The following is a 22,542-nucleotide window of genomic DNA, read 5'->3' as shown; positions in this document are numbered from 1 at the left end:
TTATCGGACCTTTGTGCCCCCCCCAGCTTAGTGGGTGCTTAATTTTTCCCACCCATGACGCACGTGCCATATTTTTACATATTGATGTAGTATATAATGGAAGGTTATCTGTAACTTGGGGGGGCACCAACAAATAGATCATAGATTTCTAACTAAGTCTAAATTTTTAACCTAAACTAGCGTCCTAAATTAAGGCAATAGGATTGGGCCAAAAAATCGCGTTGACTTCTTTCAATCTAAGTTCACTCGTTCAAATTAAGCTCTCTGCCTCGAAATTTTAGTGACCAACGAATAGGGTATTTACACTTGGGTCTCTAATTTTTAATTTTTGCTTTTCGTTTATTACTTCGTGTTTGTTCTTTTAACTACTTTGTACATACTTTCTACAAAGAAGCTAAGTTCTGATGTGATATCTCACTTTTGTTATCTTAAGGGAGCACTAAATAGAGACTTTTTCAGCAACTTTTTTCTCTACAGCCTAGATTTTTATACCGAAGGTTAAAAATGAGTTGGCATGCTACAGTTTTACGAAATAGGAACTCAATTTATGGAATCTTTTCCGTTTGTGCCCCCCACCCAGTACGTTATGCCCCCCCCCCCCATTTACAGAGCACGTGTCAATACATGGTAAATCATTATGTAAAAATTTTGCACGTGCTTCTGGGGTGCAAATAATGTGTGATCACTAAGCTGGGGGGCACAAACGGAAAAGATCCAATTTATGATGCATTGTTTCGCCAACGGTATTCAAGCATAAAAGTTACTGTATTATTCTTGTGCACTTATGGTCTTGCCTTCCTAAGTAATGGAGATACTTGTGCGATAATGGAAAAATATAGGGAACTTCAGTGTAAAGTTGCTTCATTAAAAACTCCGTACATTTTTCACAAAAAGAAGAATGTTTTTTTAAAACATCATCTGGTTGCACGTTTGTTCAAATTTGATTTCGATTACATTTACGTCAAAGCTAAAAGCTAAAAAAGAAGAATTGATACTTTTCATTTTCACCTCCTTCGCCCTTCAGCTTTGTCGGTGCATATTATTTGCTCCCTCCCCCCCCCCCCAAAAAATGCCCAAATGCACGTCCTATATTGTTACCAAATTTTTTACTGTGTATTGAAACAGGCTCTGTAACTGGGGGAGCATAAAGGGAAAATATTCCAACGCACGTCGAGGTGGGGTAAGCATGGCATCTGATGTCACAAAAGATTCGGCCCATATCATTTGTCTCTCGTTAGTTATGCGACCCCAGTAAGAGAGCACGTGTCATTTTACAAAAATTCATTTTGTTCAAAATATAGCACCTGCGTCGAGAGGTGCAAAAAATATGAACCCACTAAGCTGGGGGACACAAATGGAGAATTTCTTTCCAATTAATTGGAACTTTTTATTAAGTAGATTAGGCTGGAAAACTCTAACAAACTCTATCCATAAATATGGTGACCGTTAAGAATTACTATTAAAACAAAAAAAGAGACTATTATGTTTGCAAATTGGTTTGTCTCTAATTTTCCGTAAATTGTAGAGTATCTTGCACAACGGCTACCGATAAATTCCAACAATGAAACTAAAAACTCTGTTTCCGGACAATGCTGTTATCTGTAGCTCAACAAAAAGCTTCCTCAATCGAATAATCAAATTTTAAAAGGGATTATGAATTATTTATAGCACATGTATTTTGTTATCTAGTATCAGAAATTTAGTGTTAATAAAACAGAGTGTTTTTCAATTCGCTACTTACAAGTGGGCCATGGTCGATTAAAAAAATAGTTTTGCAAAAATTTGCGAGATGTTTTTCGGAATCAATCAAGACGATGCATCGTTTTGCAAGACTATCTTCAAAAATCTTGTCAGATCTTGAGAGGTTAACTTTTTGCAAACTTTTTTTAATGTGGATTAAAACTTACTAAAGATCTGCGCGTGATTACTGTAAGATACAAAACATGAGTTATATGACCATTTGAATGAAAGAGATTGTTACAAAAAGCGACATTTCGGTCTCTTTGTTTATTATTTAAACTTATTAACGTATTATCATACAATTAACAATTATTGATAGAAAAGAAAAACATATCGAATAAAAGAAAGATTGTAGTTCAGCTCGACTGGAACGAACTTGCAGGGAATTTGTTTAATCAATTTTCCTTGCAAGATTTGTCAATTTTACTTTTTATCTTGCAAGGTCTAAAAAAACATATTCTTTTTTTCCAATAATCTTGAAAAACTTGTGAAATAGTTTTATGGTTTCGAATGCTGAGGCCTCATAAAAAATAACATTGTCAAAAATTAAGATGATGCTTCTATACTTCTTCAAAACAAGTCATTTTTGAACAAATTTTTTACATACCGTTATCTTATTAATGAATGAATTAATTAATTTTTTATCAAGTGAATAAATCTAATTGTTAATTACTAAATTAAAGAGAAAATCTGAAATTTTATTAATCGTATCGAGACAAGACGAGCATTTCGTGTAAGAACCTAGAAGTTTTGAACTGAACATGGCTACAGGACTTATAGAAACTTGTAAATTGTAGGTGAATATAACAAAACCTTCATATTAGTTTCAAATTGTTAAGATTATAACAATTTGAGAACCAGACAATTGTTGAGATATAAGAATATAAGAACAAAGCGACCCTTTTTATCTAATAATAAAATGCCATTTAGAATGTGGCAAATTATTGGCAGAAATTTTTGAGAGGAAACTGAACTCCTGAAGTAACAGACCAATTTTGTCATTGGAGATGACAATGCTCAGTTCTTGATATCAACTGTCAGTTTTTAATTAAGTTAGATCAAATCTTTCTTTTAAAAACAGATAAATTGCTTTTTCTCCTTCACGTTTAACTTTTTTAACTTTAACTTGAGGCTGCTCAATTTATTAATAAGAGGCTGCTCTATAACTTACTTCTTTGGTTTCATCAGTTTTGGCAGATTTAAATCTAAATGTGTTTATCTCATAGAGAGAATTTGCAAGTTTCAATCAGAAAGTTTGATAAGACATACGTTTAAAGGGTGATCGGATTTCTTGAACGTTAAATTTGACAAATATCTTAAGAGTTGATTGGTTAATTAGGTCACTTACAAAAACGAACTTCGAATTTCTGGGAGGATAAATTGCATTCCGTTGCCTCGCCTTGTCGAAACTTTTGCAACAATTCAACAATTTTTTAACACATTCTGGGCCTTTCCCGTTATTGCCCCCCCCCCAAAAAAAACCATCAAGATATAATTACCTATAATTACCATGATTGGGGCTAAACGTTATATGCCCACAAAGCTGGGGGATCTAACGGGAAAAGCCGCACATTGCACATTCTTACATGTTAATCATCCTTACACAACGAGGCATTGAATATTTTGCACTCTAAAATTTATGCTCTAAAAATATAGTGAAGGATTCAGTTCGTTAAATTGAAACGATCTGATTTTTTCTTTCATTTTTGCTCAATAGTGTGAATTTCTAACAGTAGATGTCGTTACGATGACAAACAAACTTGATTAAAAATTTTATGGAAATATGTCTCATTTTTCTTCGAATACCTTATTTTCAATGCCTCGTTTTCAATCAAGGGCGGTCATGAGTTTATTGACAAGACTATGGATGTTTTATTTCATTCGCTTGCCAGCTTTTTTAACATTTCCTTGGGGAGTATGCAGGACAAAGATTGAGTCTACCAAGAGTCATGTTGTTATCAAGTTTTGTGATGTATGTTATATCCCGGACTCAAATAAATTAGGCAGTGAGAAGCCATTTGTCACTCCAGCTATAACTTTATCCTCGCTGGCGCCTCTTAATTGTTGGGATTGTGGCTGGCTGTACAAAAATTGCGGTTATGTTGTAGCTCAAGAAATGTTTCTGAGTCAATTCGCGGACACAGACTCTGAAGCCGAATCGGTAACTCGGTCGTTTAACCTTACGGGAGCTTTGGCCCTAATCATTGGCAAAAGTCTACAAAGCGAAGATATCACTTACCAAATAAAATCGAGCAGAGTTAAACCAAATATCACCTGGATTTTTGTCAATGAAAGATCGCCATTGTTCTCACGATACAATATTGGTTCAAAAATCAAAAACTTGACCAGTTCAGTTGCCCCAAAAATAAATTCGCTCGTCATTGATACTAAAAACGACGCTCCTTTATGGCTAAAATTGGTTAGTAGTTTGTCGGTCCTTCTCACAACGTTTGTATGCTTTGTGCTTACCATCCTATTGCGCAAGTTTGACAAAAATTCTTTTGTTTATTCGATGGAATTATTCTTACATTGCAAAAGACAACGAGAAAAACTAACTGTGGGTATTTTTATTGGGAGAGTGACCGTTTTGGGTTCCTTCATTGGTGGGTTGTTCATAATTGTATTCACATTACTTTTTACACTGGTACCTATTCCGTTCCAGTACATTCTTGACATGTGCTTTCTTCTGGCATGTGCTGCTTGCTATATGTTTCTATGGGCTCGTTTTGTCATCTTGATCAAACGCCACAAGAGTGACCTGACTATGCGTTTTCAAACACTATTGATTTTACCCTCAATATTATTTGGACTAGCAGCTGGCGTTTTGATTGTCCTTTTCAAAGATGAAACCTATTTGAAGAAAACAGCGTCTATGGCTTACAATAAAATTGGAAAGATTTCAGCAGTTAATTTTAAAAAACTGAGTTTTCCAAAATGCGTGCCCTGGATCCGCTCGTGCTAAATGAGAAAAAAACAAAAACATCACAAAAAATGATTTTTCGTAATTGAAAAGATCACTGAAAGTACCAGCACACCAAAAAACACCTTAGCGTACAATTATTTTCTGAATTTTGTCAGAAAAACTTTTTGAGCTGAAAAAACTGGAGCTCAAACTGAACAGAAAACTGTTTTGATAAAGTCACCAAGCAAAATCAATACAAACTTCAGCACTTTGCAAACAAGGAGACATACCTATTTTCTCTCTCTCTCTCTCTCTCTCTCTCTCTCTCTCTCTCTCTCTTTCCCCAGATTATATTTTTACAAAAAACAATCCATCATTTCTCTTTGCTTAGATGTTTAATGATCAGATTGAACTTTTTTTACGTGTTGCATTTAAATTTGCTTAGTGCCAACATAAATGACACCGATTTTAAAACCAACAATTCTCTTCTAGTCGTCAATAAAACACATACAACTTATCCTCCCGATTTTAGATCTTTTTATGACTCAAATTTTGAAACCAAAACTTAATTGAACTAAAACTATTAAACTAAACCAAAACAACAAAAAATTAAAATGACAAAAAAACTCTAAGAATAGGGATAAATATTAGAAACAAAAAAGCTCAAAAAAGTGTGTAGCACATATCAGTTAATCGACAATCTCGAAAAAACAGCTCAAAGCAGATATTTATGAAGCTGGTCCTAAAAAGAGGTTTTTCGACAAGATGTTAACACTGAAAATTATTTTCCCTGAACCGATTTATTAATTGTCTTGCAGTGGCTACAGTAAGCACAAAGAGAAGACATTTAGTTATTGCAAACTGAGCAGACACCCTTGAAATCTTGTCAATTGATTAAAATAAAAGGTCATTAGAAACACTGTTGATTAAATTACAACACAATTTTCCATTGAACGTCTCAACAGGTCTGTGTATTTTAAGCGGCTGTAAAGGACCCGCAAAATTTAAATAGATATAAGTATTCTACAGGAGAGTTCTAGATCATAGAAACAAAAAACATTATTATGAAAATAAAACATATATGAAACAAATGTTGGCACAAGGAAAAAAGACCATTTTATGCACCGATGGCTGACTTCCGATGAGAACAAGCTCAAAAAAATGTTCTTCCTTTCCACTCAAATCCTTGTCAACTGTTTTCAACCAATTAGAGTCAAAAACTGAAGTGCTGACTTAAACAAAGAGGCTCAGTAATGCGCAATCGCACATCAAGTTCGGACCCCGCTCGTCGACAATTTTGGCATCATTGTCTGCCAAATGAGGAACATACAAAACCCCCAAATAAGTGTTTTTCAAAAAAAAATGTGAATGAACAAGTAGGTTGCCTCCAAGGCAAATAACTCAATGAAGTAAAAAAAACACGTGTTACATTGATTAGATCTGCGATTATTAAGAAGGCGAGACAAGACGAACAGCAAACTCAAACAGCAACAGCAAACATTAATTACATGAAACTTTTTTTGTCCATATATAAAAAAAACAAAATTTAATAACAAAGTCAAAATGGTGTAAGATGAAACTGAAAAAAAAACAAAATAGCTTGCACTTCACTAGAAAAGATGTGGGATTAGTCGATATTGAGGCTATGTGACAATTATAAAAAAAACAAAAGAGTAAAATTAAATTTATTTCGAAGTAATGAAAACCAATGAAAATCAACTGAAAAACGTCCCAAAGTTTTGTGACTACATATACTTGTCTTTAATCAAAAATTTAAGTGGTTATAAAAAGAACAACTAATAGAGAACGAACATAAATTCAAATAAAATTTGCCAGAAAACGCTGTCGAAGCCGTGAAGCCATATTTTTCCCCTCAAAATGCTCAATTTCGCCTTCTTCGAACACTGATAATATGGTTTGTGAGCTCTCATTAATGAGAATAGGTATCAGGTAGACAAAAAGAAAAAAGGGCAACACATTAGATTTAGTGACTGCAATTTCTTGAGAAACCTTCCACTGACACCACTAATGTCATATAAGAACTGTAATTCACGAGACTAGGTAATAGACAGACAATAAAATGAACCAAAATTGCGAATTTGAAAATGTTTTCATTTTTGTTTTAGAAAACATTTGTTTTCAAAGTCATGAAAGCCATCAGCTATCATCTAAAATTAGAATGTTGGCTCATCTATTATTCCATATAAAACCAATAAAATTTGTCACTATACAGTAAATTTCATAAAATTAAAAAAACAAAACAAAAACGAAAGTCAAAGACAAAATTACAAAGTTAAATCAAAATCTTTAGGAAAATGGTGTCGAAGCTTTACAACAAAAAATATATCTTTCAAAAATTTGTATTGTTCAACTTTGTCCTTTTTGAACGCCAATAATAAAATAAGGAACTGTCGATAATGAAATAATGTGCCGAAACAAGAAAACGTGAAAACCTAAAAATAAAAAAATTCGTGAAATCTATATTGTCAAAGCCTGAAAACCATAACTTAAGACGTAAAACCGCAATAAAAATTAGGTCAGTAGAAACAGGAAGCATTCTTTCTTTGCCGACACTAGGCTACAAGTTGACCAAAACAAGAAATAAATGGAGGCAAATTTCAGTGAGACATTTTTTAATTAAAAATCAATTATATTTAAAAGCTTAGAAAGCCAATTGGACCTATCACTGGTGAGCTTCGATTGAAAAAGTTCTGTTCTGAAATTAATATAAAATAGACCGTTTTTTTTTTACAAAAACCGATTGATTACAATCCGAATTATTTTTGGATTGTAGCAGTGCAATACTGGTCCTTAACTAGCCCTGCCAATGCAATTGTCCTCCAGTAACACTCAATTTTTGGAATGTTATAGATATAGATAATTTCTTAAAATTTTTAATTACAGTGCACTCACAATGGAAGTTGAAGTAGGACTAGCCCATATTGAGTTGACAAAGATTGTGTTAGGGGTTTGTTGGGTGTGTACTTCTGGAAAAATTTTTCAAAGTGGACTAAATAAGCTTATTTTGAGCTATTTTTGATGAAAAGGCTGAATTTTGAAACATATAGCCAACTTTTTGGCCAAAAAATTAAATCAAATTAGTCAACAATACATTTTTGTCTTTAAAAATATTATCAACAACACAAGTCTTAATAATTTTTATCAAACTTTAGCTATTTAAATATCGATATTTCGCTCTGGTGAACGAAATTCAGGAAAAATCTTTTTTCTTCCATATTCTACGCTGGACAATCTTTTCATTGATACCACTCACAACTCTCTACGATGAATATATCGATCAGTCAAAATTGACCGGACAAAAAACCCATTTGAGGATTTAGTCCCCCCTCAAGAGGGGTCGGAACAAAAATGGGGCTGCCCTTTTGCTTGCCTATCAAACAGAGCAACAGAGGTCAGAATCCAATACCCAATAGTAAGCCGAGTCATTTGTTGCCGCATTATCAGGATTCTGCGCTCCAACTATCTCCCTCGCGTGTCAATACTATTGACAACGATATAAATCTTGTTGGAGCAGCCAAACAATCAAAAAAATTCCCAGACGAAAGAGAGACTGGATGTGACATAGCCCTAAGACAGACCAATTGGAAGATCATCCCACCTGGATTGATACGCTTTGGTGAAATCTGGGATAGAATGGATCAAGATTGCAAATAAAGCAGTATAATAAAATTAGACTCCTGTTACCTAACTTCACTCAAACCGAACCCCTTCCTCTATATGCTCGGTTCACGCCACCCAGCAATCGTTATTATCATCTGCAATAATTGTTCAGAACGCCCTCAATCACATGCCGACATCATTTGGAAAAAAGAAAGCGGGACAACTTAAGGGAAGAACTTGCTTTGTTAGTGAACAATTCCGTTGCAAATATAAACCCGAACTAATTACCCAATTATTTTCTGGCAATGATATCATTGTTCTGTCAACAGGAGTAAAGCTGGCACATGGAGTGCTTAGCAAGTCAGTGGTAAAATATAACTGTTGACGCTGATGCTGCAACAGGAAAGCAGCAGAGGCAAACAGAGGAAGAAATATTAAAACTAAAAACGTATTTGTGAGAACTCGCCGATGGTCATAACTGAAAATTCTTGAAAAAAAGAACGTTTTTGTCATAATTCCAAATTTACCGACAGCACTTCCGAACAGCCTGATTTTGGTTGGAGTTACCTCTAAGCCATCCATGAACCCAACAATCGAAAACGCATTAAGTTTACATAATGGCTAGTATCTTTTTATGATGCAGAAATGAAAACATGTTTAGCAATAATAGAATAGATTTGAGCACGTATGTTCACTCTTCGGGTTTTCCAAATGGTTTTTTGTAGAGTTTTGTCATTCGAGTACTAATTTGATATTAAATTTGTTCATAAAATGGCTATTTCATGTTTATTAAAAGTTTACCATTCAATAATTGATGAGATCTTCAAGTCATTGGTTATTTCCCTTCTTCTTACTAAGTGAGATGCAGTAAATTCAAGATTTTCAATTTTTTGCTATGAAAACTACCCGAAAAGGTAGCATTCAAAATTTGTAAAATAAAATTACACTTGGGAGGTATTTGTTTGAATAATTTTCTACTGTTCTACAATAAAGTATCAATCTTTTTTAATTTGACGCTTTTAAGAAACCGTTATTTTTTCTGCTTTGTTTTTCCAACCTATGTTAAATTGCTGATCAATGCAATTTTTATATAGTCATATAAAATTAAATGAGCTTCTCTGTACGCTATTTCTTTATTGTTCTTAATATACTTGATTATTTTTCTGAGGTAGGTCATTTTTAGTCGGCAATTTCTAATCCAAGGGAGTCCATAGTTTAACGATCTCTATCATCTAATGTGTTTAGATAAATTCTGTTAGAACATAAATTTGAAAATTTTCAAATTTTTGAGTAACCTGATGATGCCTTTGAAAAAAAAATAGCCAGTTGTAGTTTTTTCAGGATTTTTGTTTGAATTAGCAAATAATGGCAGACATTCTCTCTCTCTCTCTCTCTCTCTCTCTCTCTCTCTCTCTCCATGAAGTTTTTTCGAATGGACTCCATCATTCTCAAAGTGTAGAAAAATAAGTCAGTTAGTGATAAATTTGCCCTATTTTATTAGAATTGCAAACCATTTTCATTTTAATAACAATCAATTTGGAAACAAGCAAAAATCTGTGGATTCTCCTTGTTGAGAATCCATATATATATATATATATATATATATATATATATATATATATATATATATATATAGATCAAGCTCAGATTTCTGTCAGTCTCAGTAATAGCTAAGATGATTTTTTGAAACTAATACATTTTCACAACTTATATAATTTGCCTTTATCGGCGAAAGGGCGACAACTCTTCGGAAGAACGCAATGAATCGCAGCATTTGTTGTGCTCGGTCGTATAAACATTTTGCGTTGAAAAATGAAAGATTTTCATTCAAAGTACTAAAATGATTGGCAGAAGAAGTGTCGCCAAGCTAGTGTCGAAGAAATTTTTTATCTTTACAAAGATGACAGTATCGATAGTTTTTTTAAAAAAATATTTTAAATTGTGTATATATGTTTCTGACTTCAAAAAGAGTAAAAGTATTAGTGATAAAAACTTTCAATTGAAAAAATCAACAAAATCAAGGCCAATTGAACTCGGCGAATTTCAACTTAAAATGTAAACAATTATCATCTATATTAAAAAAAAGTTAGATTTTGAAGATTTTTGAAATATCGGTTCTAGTTCAACAAGTTTACGTAGTTACAACGTTTGGGAGTTTAATCTTAGTTCCCTTTTTCACTCTGCTCAATAGTTTTTCAGTAGGACTTTGGGGGCTGATTTGATTCTAAAATCGGTTTATGAGGACTCAATTTAATTTTCATATTTTATCATTTTCGTCTCAGTTTCAAAGTGCTGTACATCTTTCTGATGCTTCATAGAAGCATTTTGTTGATATTCAGAGCTGTATAAGGACAAATTTTTTTACTCTATTTGTGCACGTAGTGTATAGCTCTGTGGGAAGCAAGTTTCAATTTCTGAGCTTGTTTATTAATCTCTAATGATGAAATTGCTGAAAATTTCGCAAAGCTGCACTTTGGTGGACGTCAAATTTCTTCATTTGCCTAACAATTCTTCTTCAACTAAACTGCAGGAGTTTTAAATCATTGATGTTTTTCATGATTATTTTAATTGCGGTGGATCAATTGTTTCGCTTAGTGCCCTACGCAAGTGCGATAAAGATTTTAAAAGAAAAGAAACCGTTCATTGAGCAATATTTCGAGTATGATGGTCCAGAAGTTCAGCTGTCTCAAGGATTTTATTACCAGGATGAGAACACGAAAGAAAGTGGGTTTGATCCGTACAAGACCCCAAGAACTAATCCTTTTGCGTTTAAATTTCAAGTGGAATATCGCAACGAACCGTGTCAAATCCCATACATCGGATTTTTCCCAATCTGGTACCCACTTATGCCTGGAATCACATTAATGCATATGTTGCATTTCAATCAAGAGCATTCTGAAAAACCATCTCGGCTATGTGCTTTATTTCTAATTATTATAACAATTGTAACAACAGCTGCAGAAGAAGGAATTCGTGTGTTCCTATTCCAGATTGGAATAGGTGTCATAAGCTTCCCATGTTTGTCTGTTTATTCTTTGATCTGTTTCAAGCTCAGAGGAGAACTGAAAGAATTTGTGAAAGGATTTGAACAGTTTGTGGAGCGACCATCACGATCTATTGTTTCCTCGGGTAGGTGATACTTGACCTATTTGATTTTAGGAACTCTCAGATGGAATTTTGACCGCTTTTTCATCTGATTATTTTGACTTGTTGCCCTCAAAAGAGACCTTTAGGTTGCTTTGCAGCTCTCCTAAAGCTCTACTAATTTCTAAGTGTAGTGACTTAGGAAACATATAATATCATGGTCTAAACGACTCTTTTTTGGTGATAAAGATTCACAGGTATATCTCTGAAGGCTAAGTATGCAATTGTTTGCGTTTTTTGAAATCCAAATCACCCTGACCACTGTAAATTTAAATTGAAAGGCAGTGTTTGCTTTCTATTCTCTGTCGCCCACCCCCGTGTTTTTATGAGCTACAATTATTTAGTTGTTGAATAGCATAATGTGTCAATATACCGCTTGGAGGCGTAAAACTTAATGCCGACTAAGCTTAAGCTGGAGGAGAGTGAAACATACAAGATCCAAAAAAATTGGGCAGCATTGTAGAACAGTCCTTTCAGATATTTTTACCTCCTTAGTTACACTCAGATATTTTGTTTTATGGCAACCAAACCCCGGAAGGCGAGTATTTTCAGGTAAAAATTTTGGTTGGTCCAAATTTTGGTTGCAACAAATCCAATTTCCAATTTTTTCCCTAAATATCCTCAAAAATCAACAAAATTTGTGAAAAAAACTGTAAGCTACAGCAGGTGTCAGCTAAAATTTTATGAATTCACTGAAGATGGGTTTCAGTTATATGCAACATTTTTCTTGGAGCAAACTGTATTTTTCACTCAAATATTGGTTGTCGGAAGTTAAAGTAAATTGACTTTACAGAGTAAAGAACTTATTATTTTCTGTCAGAACTCAATTAAAAATAAATTAAGGGCGTTTTTCTTAACATTTACTATTAGCTCGAGTTTACTGTAACTTAATAGAGGAAAACTTACTGCATTTTTTCGCATCGATGTAGCATTAAGGTAATTTTTTTCTGGTCATTTGATATAGGCTCCCACCTGACTCGATCATCATCAATTGAGGAAACAGCCTGTTCTGAGCCTCAAAGAATGTCAACCCCTATTGTGTCTTCTAACAATAACGGCCAGGACAATATTGAATTAGCTGCAACTCAGAACCGAAGCACGCAACCGATAAAGCGAAGATCAAAAAGGAATAAAAGGAGGCGAATTAGAAGAAGGAGAAGTGAGCCCAATATAGCATCTTACAGTATGTATCGAATGCCTGACAGAAATGAACAAAACAGTTCAACGTCCACGAAATACCACATCGAAGAACGAACATATCTAACCTATTATTAAATGGCAGATTGACTGAGATTGAACTTTTTGCAGCGACTAAGCAGACAGAACACCTTTATGGATTATTATTGAGGAGGAACAAGCCTATGTAAACTTTTATTCATCAGTAACAAGTGAATACAAAACCAAGCCAACTAAAAGTTAAATCAAATCAAATTGAATTAAGAACCAAATTGAAACCCCAAACCGAAATAATAGTTGACCAAACATCTAGATCATGCCGATGATCAATTGTCAGACAGAAATTTGATCGGACTGAAAAATAAAGATAAGCAGTGCATGCGAATATGGAAGAAAACCATGTGATTCTCCAACAAATAAAAATTGCATCTAATATTTGTGTTTAATTGCTCTTCAACGAAGTTCATAGCAATTATGGTAAACGTGTGTGTCCTTATTCATGCAAAATTTTTGCTAGACCATTTTGAATTTTCGAGTGACTTTTACGCCCTTGACATTTTGCGTTTCGCGTGATCTAAATCTCTCGCTCAATCACAATTTCAAGCAGCTGAATTCAATTGGCGGCAATTTAATACTAAAAGTCAAATGAAAAGTGCGCCGAAATTGGTGCCTTTTTAACTTAGTGGTATATGTTAGTTGTATATACTTAGTGGTATACTTAGTGGTATATTTTAACTTAGTGGTATATACTTAGTGGTATATATTAACCTCTAATGTGGTTATTTGAAGCCCCTATTGAACTTCTTTGTCCCATTTAGGCTCCCCCTGCCCCTCCTCCAGACTTCCCCCGAAGCAGGCTGCAATTGATTAGAGCTCCCATTAGTCGTACGAGAGAAATTCTTCCGACGTGTAGTCGTTTATGTTTTTTTAGCTTCTATCAAACGAAGTTTGTAGCAATTAATATAGTTGTAGTACTGCAGTCTTTTTAATGCCCTTTTTCGTCTGATCAATTTTTTGTCTGACGTTTTTTACAGTTCTTCTTTAAAATGGAGATAATCACGTAAAGCGCGCAGGGCATCAGATTGCTGAGCAGTTTTCTTGAAACGTTACGCCCTATTAGTCTCTAAGTCATACCTGAGACCAAGAGGTCCACTTAACCCGCTCCACTTAACCAAACCCCCCCCCCCACCTAATGGTAGTAGCATCCTTAAACCCCAGCTGGCTAAAACTGAAAAATCTACTTCTCGTTGATTATTTGAGAACCATTCGCCCGACGTTAGTTGGTTACAACTAATTTTTAGAGCGATTTTTCTACTATTTGATATATGTCTCCAAATATGAGACTAAAATGGTGAAATCTAAAGGCAGTCAATTCCTAGTGATCGAGCAGTGTCTAAGTACGTAAATTTGGCAAAAGTTGCTCAAGGGGTATTTTTCGTGATGTGGTGGGTAGTTTCAGGAAAATTGGACTCTCACTCCCCAAATTGTGCCGCTCACCCACCAAGTGATGCAATTTCAGGAGACTGAGCTATCACCTACTACCAAAGCTCACCTCTAGTCGCTAATTTGAGAGTAAATCACTCATCATTTTAATCGGTTGTTGATTTATGGTAGTCCAAACTTTGGCTAACATTAACATTTTGAAGCCCAAATGAAATGACAATTTCTGGGAAAAGGGAAACAGTTCTGATACATGTGATATCGTCAATTTGGCGAATTGCTAATGGCTTCGAATGAAAAGTAGTGAAATTCAAAAGATTGAAGATGCTCAAAAAATTCACCTTATGTTTTAAATAATGTAAAACTTTTTCACAGACCGAATAGGTTCAAAAAATCTTTCTTTGTCAAGGTCGTTCTTGAAACATTTCTTATTAAACTAACAAACTTTTGAAATGTTTGTTTTATAACAGAAAAATTTTCTCTAGAGTCTTACAGAGATTTCTATACTGCTCTTTCGGTGCGAAATGATTGACTAACTCAGTAAAAAAAAAACAATTTGAAAACTAAAAGGCATAAGGAAGGTCTTTCAGAAATGTATTAATATTTTAAAGGAGCAAAACTTATGGTTTAATGTTTTTTGCTTTTGGCTGGCAAAAAATTAAGGCAGTGAGGTAATCAAATCTCTGCAAATTTTTCAAACAATGCAACCACTAGGGCTCTATCGAAATTTGTACTCCCAAAAAAAAAATAAAAATTGCTAGTTGATGGCTTTTCCGCCTCTTTATTGCAACTTTTTCATATCATGAATCAATCTTTGATAAAAGAATGTCAATGGGACACGATGAAGAAATGTTATCACAGTAACAAACATTCACAGTAACAAAAAAAAGTGCAAACAAAGTGTATATTTTAAACAGCAAAATGTTTTACGAGAACATGTTGTGTTTTCGGCGCGAAACAGAGGGGGTCTTTGCAACTCAATAGTTTGGGTGCAAATTTCATAAAGAGAAGGAAATTGAATGTTCAACAAGAAGGCTTGATAATGTGCGTTTGCAGATAATATTTCAACCCCGACCATCTTCATTCTTTATTTCATTGTCTGCAAAGCAAAACAAAGTAGTAAGAAAACAACAGCTTGACTTGACATGAAATATAACCCATGAAACTGAGCACATTGAGGGTTCGTCTGAAAACAATTTTAAAGCAAAAACAATTTTTGATAGTCAACAAACCATGTGACCCCAGATAAGCGGAAACAGAAAAAAACACAGATTTTTTGCGAAACTATTGTTGCGCGCTGTGGCAACAGCCACATATCAATTTCTTCTCAATACAGATTTGTTGAGAAAGAAAGCAACCCAAAAACAAAAGCGTAAGTTTAGGTGTTTTTAAAAATTATTCTGCTCAATTTTCTAAGAACACCAACATAACACCATTATACATAGGCATAAATCAAAACACAATTTCATTCCAAACCATTATGGTCAGAATGCAACTAACATTTTTTTCTGATGACAAGAAAGGCACTGACAAAAAATGGTCAAAGCAGTTAAAAAACAACGAACGAAGTCCAGATAAAAGATGTTGGAAAGTAAATGATCTCTCGGTATATAAAATTAACCGTAAACTGGAAGCATTAATTTAAATTACATATCATAGTGCCAATGGGATTTGTTATTTATCTTATTGAAACCTGCTAGGACCTAAAGTTGACAACTACGACAAAAATCAAAGGTAACTATTTCGAAAAACAAACAGCATCAAAGCCAAAGCATTAGAAACGTCAAAAAAGTGTAAAACTCTTAAGTATTTTAAAACCTCGACAATCGGGTATTTCCATAAAGCAGCAGAACTTTTTGTCAGAGATACGAAGTTAACATTTGATAAGATGAAAGATAAATAGAGTCAAACCTTAAAAATTCAATGTTTTTAGAAGTTTTCGAATTCTATCTTCTAGATAACCAGAGCTCATCAGCCTTAGAAGACAGCAGTTTTTTGCAACTGACTTTTATTTATTTTTCCTCGCATTCCAGGCTGCTTTCCGTGCAAGCATTGCTCTTTTCTGGCGAATATAACTTTTTTTTGTCTGAAAATGTCACTTGGCACAATCATTGAAACTGTTATTTTATGAAGCTATCGTCAACTTGTAGCAAGGTTAAGTGTAAGTTTATCCGCACACGGATAGCGCTATAACGCCACAGAGGTAGGGATCGATCTATGTAACTTGTTAACCACGCACATTTTGCCACTCAGCTACCTCTCGGCAACTGACCTGTGGAGTATATGTTTTTGAAAACAAATGAAATAAAATAATTAAAACCCCTTTACATTTTCACCTTGCTTCTTTGAAAACCAATTGGAGTTGCTGTCACTGCAAAAATACAACCAGCACAAACAAATATCAAAACAGTTAGAAACACAGTGTCAAAGCCAAAAAGTTATGAATCGAAAACATTAAATAAATTCATGTCAGTTTAAAATTTTTTTAGTAAAATTTAAGAAGACTTGACCATTATGAGACTCTTTATGACCATTATGAGACCATTATGATCAGACAACAAAGTACAGAAAAGCCAGGCAAAATTTACAATCGCACAAAGACAAAGTATTTATGAAAAACTGCAAAAATACACTGTATTTATGAAATCGCAGCGTCAAAGTAAGCAAAAATTGGCACTGGCTCATAGAATGATTTCAAGAAGGCATATTTGCAACATGACAAACAGTTATATTTTTGCTAGGATTTGTCTTTGAGAAAAACTTTGAGAAAAAGTTACTATTTGGAACTGTTCAATTTCAAGAAAAACTACCTAGTGTCGATCAGAATTTCAGCGTAAATTTAGACTTTTGAATCAACAGAAAATGAAATCGAGTAATATATTATATTGTCCAAACATTTTGGACGGTAGGTAGCCAGAATGAGCTCAAAGATTCTCCTCTTATGCTACAGCGGTTTTAAAAAATACCAAATTGTTCCAATATTTTTTTAAACCTAGAAAAAAAACCGCTGAAATTTAAAAAAAATTGCTCTATATCAAATTGAAACTCAAGCAGAAACTCAAAAGGTAGGCATTAGGGGCATCATAGCCCTGATAAAATAAAGGAAATCAGTCATGACAAGTTTTTTGGCAGCGGTCATGAAAACTTTGAATGCAGATTGTGATACGGTTATATCTTAAGATCTGAAAGTGCACTAAATTATTAGTTGTCCTTCTATCATTTAAGTTTAAGATTAACTACCAGGTCATTTACTTAAGTAAAATTTTACCTCCGACTAAAAATTCAAAAATTCAGATGTGTTCACACTCCCCACTTTTGTCATTAATATCATTTTCATTTTTTCAGTTAATCTTATATTCAGTTGCTTGTCAATCTCTCCTGTTTTGATTTGAGAATATTTTGTGGTGGATTCGGGTCGGGATTTCACGTCGTCAGAATAGATTTACATTTGTAACACTATTGCTTAGTAGAAGTGAAGGCTGTAATCGGAAGCTAGGCAAAATACGGTGGATTCGCACCTCGAATCCAGCTCTACTAAAGTAGACAAGCAATCGTCACTCAATTGCATACCTTTACAGCAAGAGGTATCACATGGCGCAGTCAGCACTCAAAGATCGAGCCCTTCTGGGGATAGAACCTTTTTGGGAACGGCCATCACTGGAACCTCTTTTGAGAAGGGAACGTTGGAGAATAATTCTGAAGTTGGCAATACTTGTAAAAGAGGTCATTTCAATTGATAAAAAACGAGAGGCACCACCGAGTAAGGTCACTTTTCCCCTTGAACCAACCTATGAGGAACACCTGGACAACAGTAAAACCCAAAGTGACAGATATAGCAGAATTCGCAATGAAAAACTTAAAAATGCATGGCTCAACAAATGCCAGAAAATTGAGGCAGCGGGAATATTGTGCGGTGATAGATCGTGGAAGTTTTGCGATATCAAAGCTGTCTCACTAACATACCTCAGTCTTGGCACGGATGGTTGTCGGATTTTTGGTTCTCATGAACCAACAATACAGATTGACCAAATTTAAACGAAGGATCTCTGGGATAATTTGCATAATGTCTTCGAAAACATAACAATCGACCGTTAAAAATTTCTGACACGAAAACAACTCAAAGGAGAGCCACTCGAGAAGTTTTACGGATGCTTTTGGAGAACTATCTCTGAAATGAGACCTTGGTAGCAATGAGGAATCCATAATTCGAGACATATTCATTGCCAACAGGCAAGATGGAGAAACACAGAGAGAGCTACTGAAAGAAACAAGGTCGGCCAAGAAAGCGTTGGATGTGGCAATAAACAATGATATGGGTATTCAAAACCAGTTGAAAATATTGGGAACAAACACTTCTATTGAAAATTTTGGAAAATCTCGCAAACACCTCTATTAACTGTAATCAAAACTCTTGGAGCAGACCTAAATCGACAGCGAATATTTTCATGAAACCTACAATTTGCCCTAATTAAGGTTACACTTGGTCGACCAGTCATCGTCAGAACTAACCAGCGCGTAGAAAGAACTGCAAACATTGTGGAATTGCAAACCACTTTGCAAAAGTCTGCCGAAAGTCGAAGATTCATATGAAGCGAAAACCTCGTGTAAACAAGGATAATGATAACTCTCCTGAAGCGGCTGCTATTGGTACATCAGCAACGGTAGGGGAACAAATGAATCAAAGTGAGGCAATGATGCGAAAACATAGTATATATGATGCTAACTGTGACTCTGACTATGATTACTTCGATGACAATTGTGTAGCTGTAACTCTGATAGCGATAACATCAGGGAAGTGGAGCCGGTAAACAAGCATACTCGATTCCGAAACTCTGAGACAAAAGCATTAGTGGGTTCGGGGTGCGTTTGCACCATCATACAGAAAATTCGAGCAAACGCGGTGTTATTGAATAGTCAAGAAAGCTACTGGGTACAGTCTCAGGAAAATCACGATCTCAAAATTTCTCAAAAGTTTTGATCAAGACTATCGGTTTAATCAATACGTCTGTGACATGCAGCGATTGGGCAGCAAAAAGTGTCAACATCACGGTCAATGAATACGATCACAGACCAATAATAGGACGATATCTGTTCTCACAGCTTCGACTCCACTGAAACTAACTAAAAAAGTATTAAACATCAATCAAAATCAATGTCTAATCAAGAAACAAATAGCTATTTACTTTCCTGGCCTAATCTCTAAAATCGGTAACTCATTAAAGCGCAAAGTTCAATGTACATTTCACAAATATTTTACACCAACCCATCAAAAAGGACGACGAGTCCCTATCAATCTCCAACCTTTAGTAAACGCAGAACTTAGAAAACTATTAGGCGAAAAACACATAATAAAATTAAAGAGTTGTTCAGACCAAAACTTATTTCTCCAATTGTAATTTTTCTGAAAATAGATTAAACAATTAAATTTGCACTAGACTCCAATAAACTAAATGAATCAATTCAATAAAATAAATATCAAATGCCTAATATTGATAACTTAATTGACACGATACAACAAAATTTGAAGACAAATGCCTCACTTGATACAGCTTATTTCTCAACATTGGATTCAAATACGTATACAGTCAACTAAAATTAGACCTGGAAACTAGCCGCCATTGCAACTTTAAAGTAGATAGTGGCGAGGGTACAGGCACATGTCGATTCATTTTTGGATTTTACGGGTTGACTGATATGCCGGCAGCATTTCGAAAAGTAAAGGATTACATAATAGTTTGATTAATTATTACCCATTGTCTTTAGTCGACATCATTATTGTTAGCCGTCACTCAAAGAAACACCACTTGAAGTTAGTCAACAAATGTCTTAAAAGACTAGATGACAATAATTTTAGAATAAACCTACCTGAATGCAAATTCTCTAAAACAGAAATAGAGTAGTTAGGTTATAATATTACTCAATCTGGAATGGCACCAATCAAAATTAAAACACCAGCAATACTAAACTTAGCAGCACCTAATCATTCAAAGCAATTGAGATCATTTTTAGGATCCGTACATTACCTAGGCAAATTCATACCTTATTTTGTCACAACTCTGTCATCCTCTTCAACCACTTCATGAAAAGATTGGTAAATTCACTTGGACTAATGAACTTGAATGTCATTTTCAACACATTAAAAAAATTAGCAAACGCCACGAAAAACACACGTTACAATTCACACTTGGAAACCCGAATCGAATGCGATGCCTCTGAAGATGGATTAGGGACTGTATTAGAACAGCGCTCACCAACAAGTTGGCATACAGTCGCAATCTTGTCTCGATTCGTTAATTCAAATGAAGAACGCTATAGCGTGAACGAACTACAGTTTTTAGGAATGGTGTGGTCTGTTGAATATTTTAAATTTTATCTGTTTGAAAAATCCTTCACTATTATTACCCACCATCGAGCCTCACTCTCAATCATGAAAGAACATAAATCTAAAAAATCTTACAATAGTCTTCTAACCCGTTGGGTAGATCGCTTACTACCCTTTGACTAAAATTTTGATCAAATACCAGGAGCAAAATTGGGCTGGTAGATTACATTTCTTGCCTACCAAATTAAAAAGCAATAGTTACAAACAAATATGATCAGGAATCAATGCAAATTCCACACCAAAAACTGTCAATCACAGCATTGTAACAGCGTAAATCACACAGGTTCCACACGTGCCTCATTTTCTTAGCAAAAAAACAATTCCAACCTGCTTTCTGCCTTAAATTCCCGACCAAATCTGTTGCTTCTCAGCACTAGTGTAAACGACCCAGTTTTCGACTCCGAAAAAAAATACAACATTAGTGTTTCTAATACCACCCCGCAATCTCTATCAGCATCTACAACTGACCGGGTCACATTCCAATCAACTCCCAATTCTGGGGTAAATTCCACCCGCTTGTCAAATGAAGGCCCTGCATCCCCAAATCTGGATCTTTTGAAAGATGAGGTTTTTGAAAACAACTTCACACAGCTCTTCACTGAAGGATTTCTTGCTGTGTTGACGAGCCAAGACGCGGTGCTAAAAAGGTTATGGATTGCTTTCTCCAAGGAGACGAGCAAAGATGCAGGGACGTAAACCCCTAACTTTACTCCTACTGGAGAGATCTCCACGTCCGTTCGGGATGCAATTGCCTCGACAAAAGATTGGCTGTTTCGAACTCGATCCAAGACGCGGTACTTGAGTCACTACATCTCACCCACGCAGGAAGTTGGAGCATGATCACTCTCGGACAATATGCATTTTGGCCTTATATGCTTCGGGAAATTCTAAATAAGGACGCAAATTGCAAACCATAAACTGAGATTGGTAAGAATCTTAAAACCATAATACCAGCGTTGAATTGGCAGCCTCTAGTAATTTGTTCCGAACCTAATGAATGAATACAAAAACACTTTGGTGGACCAATTACAAGTTAAAAAGACCACATTACAAGTATCCAACAGTAGCGGTCTCTTATAAAGCAAACGGACCTTATGTAGTCAAATTCGTAGAAGATTACATTCGAAAACATGAGTTCCAAGAAATATTAGACTAGATCAAGCACGCTGTCTCATAGGAAAAAAAGTTAAAAACTTCTGCAAACAGAAAATTGTAAAATTATTACAGCGCCTGCTAACGACCATAGAGCAATTCGATTAGTGGAGCGTTTGATAAAAACAATTAAAAGATGACTAAGTTGCATGAAATTAGCTAATTGAAATAATACATTCACAGATAAAGACCCAATATAGTCAATAGTGTATCGATTACGTATATGCAAACAAAAGCCAACAAGTGTAACACCTTTTCAAGCAGACTTTGAATGAAAACCAAATACACCACTTAGTAATATAATTAAAACCACAGAATCTTCGAAACTTTCTTAAGAAAATTTTCTAAATCACTATTTAGACGCCGACACAGTCCCAGTTGAAGACTGTCTTGACGAAAACTGTTTGGAGACAGGGGAACGCAAAGACATCCTAATTGAGGGATGCGTGCCGGCAATACAACGGAGAGAATATTAAAGCAGTATCCCTTTTCCTTATTCACCCAAAGCTCTCTAACCCGATACCCCGAACGAAAAAACTGTAAGAGCTGAAGCTGGCTAGAAAGGTGTCGAAAATATCAAAACGAGACTTGAGAGGTCTTTAGGACACATTGGCGCCTTGAATTACGGTTGTACGTACTTCACCAACAACAACGGTTATAAAAGAACCCGGTGTTCCTGAAGTAAAGGTCTGCAACAGCGACATAGCTAAATTCGGCACGAAAAACGGACAAAATACTGATCTTTGGCAGTATGCTCAAAAGTTTCCTCTTCCCTTTGACAAAACCACAGAGGAAAAAATTGCGTAAAACTCGAAAGAGTTGAAGAAAAGTTATAGAAGCGATATCAAGATCTGGTATCGTCAGGCAGACAATACGTCGGTTGTTTCGTTGGCGAACAGCAACATATCTAAAGCTATATCTTCACGAAACCCGTCAATACCGCAATCCTCAACAAGTCGCAGTCGAAAATCGTCTGCAACACCAA

At 35.0% G+C, this 22,542-nt stretch overlaps 2 protein-coding genes and 1 long non-coding RNA gene across 4 annotated transcripts in view; all 3 read left to right on the top strand.

Moving 5' to 3' along the window:
* LOC142345669 (uncharacterized) overlaps positions 1-22,542 on the top strand; it is a 710,383-nt gene that overhangs the window by 463,875 nt on the left and 223,966 nt on the right. The window lies entirely within an intron of this gene.
* LOC142346319 (uncharacterized) lies at positions 950-4,625 on the top strand. Its single transcript, XR_012759385.1, has 3 exons — positions 950-1,028; positions 3,306-3,351; positions 3,577-4,625. It is a non-coding gene; the product is annotated as an uncharacterized LOC142346319 (long non-coding RNA).
* LOC142346318 (uncharacterized) lies at positions 10,735-12,995 on the top strand. Its single transcript, XM_075398848.1, has 2 exons — positions 10,735-11,392; positions 12,372-12,995. Exons 1-2 carry the CDS (start codon positions 10,810-10,812, stop codon positions 12,680-12,682), a joined length of 894 nt encoding a protein of 297 aa, XP_075254963.1. The 5' UTR covers positions 10,735-10,809; the 3' UTR covers positions 12,683-12,995.

The sequence above is a fragment of the Convolutriloba macropyga genome, chromosome 9, assembly GCF_964194025.1.
Source record: "Convolutriloba macropyga chromosome 9, txConMacr16.3, whole genome shotgun sequence".
NCBI classification, from domain to species: domain Eukaryota; kingdom Metazoa; phylum Xenacoelomorpha; order Acoela; family Convolutidae; genus Convolutriloba; species Convolutriloba macropyga.
This window is presented reverse-complemented; position numbering and strand designations above follow the sequence as displayed.

Coding starts and splice junctions, on each gene's coding strand:
- LOC142346318 (XM_075398848.1), top strand. CDS start 10,810: ATGTTTTTCATGATTATTTTAATTGCGGTGGATCAATTGTTTCGCTTA. Junction 11,393..12,371: donor ACGATCTATTGTTTCCTCGG/GTAGGTGATACT, acceptor CATTTGATATAG/GCTCCCACCTGACTCGATCA.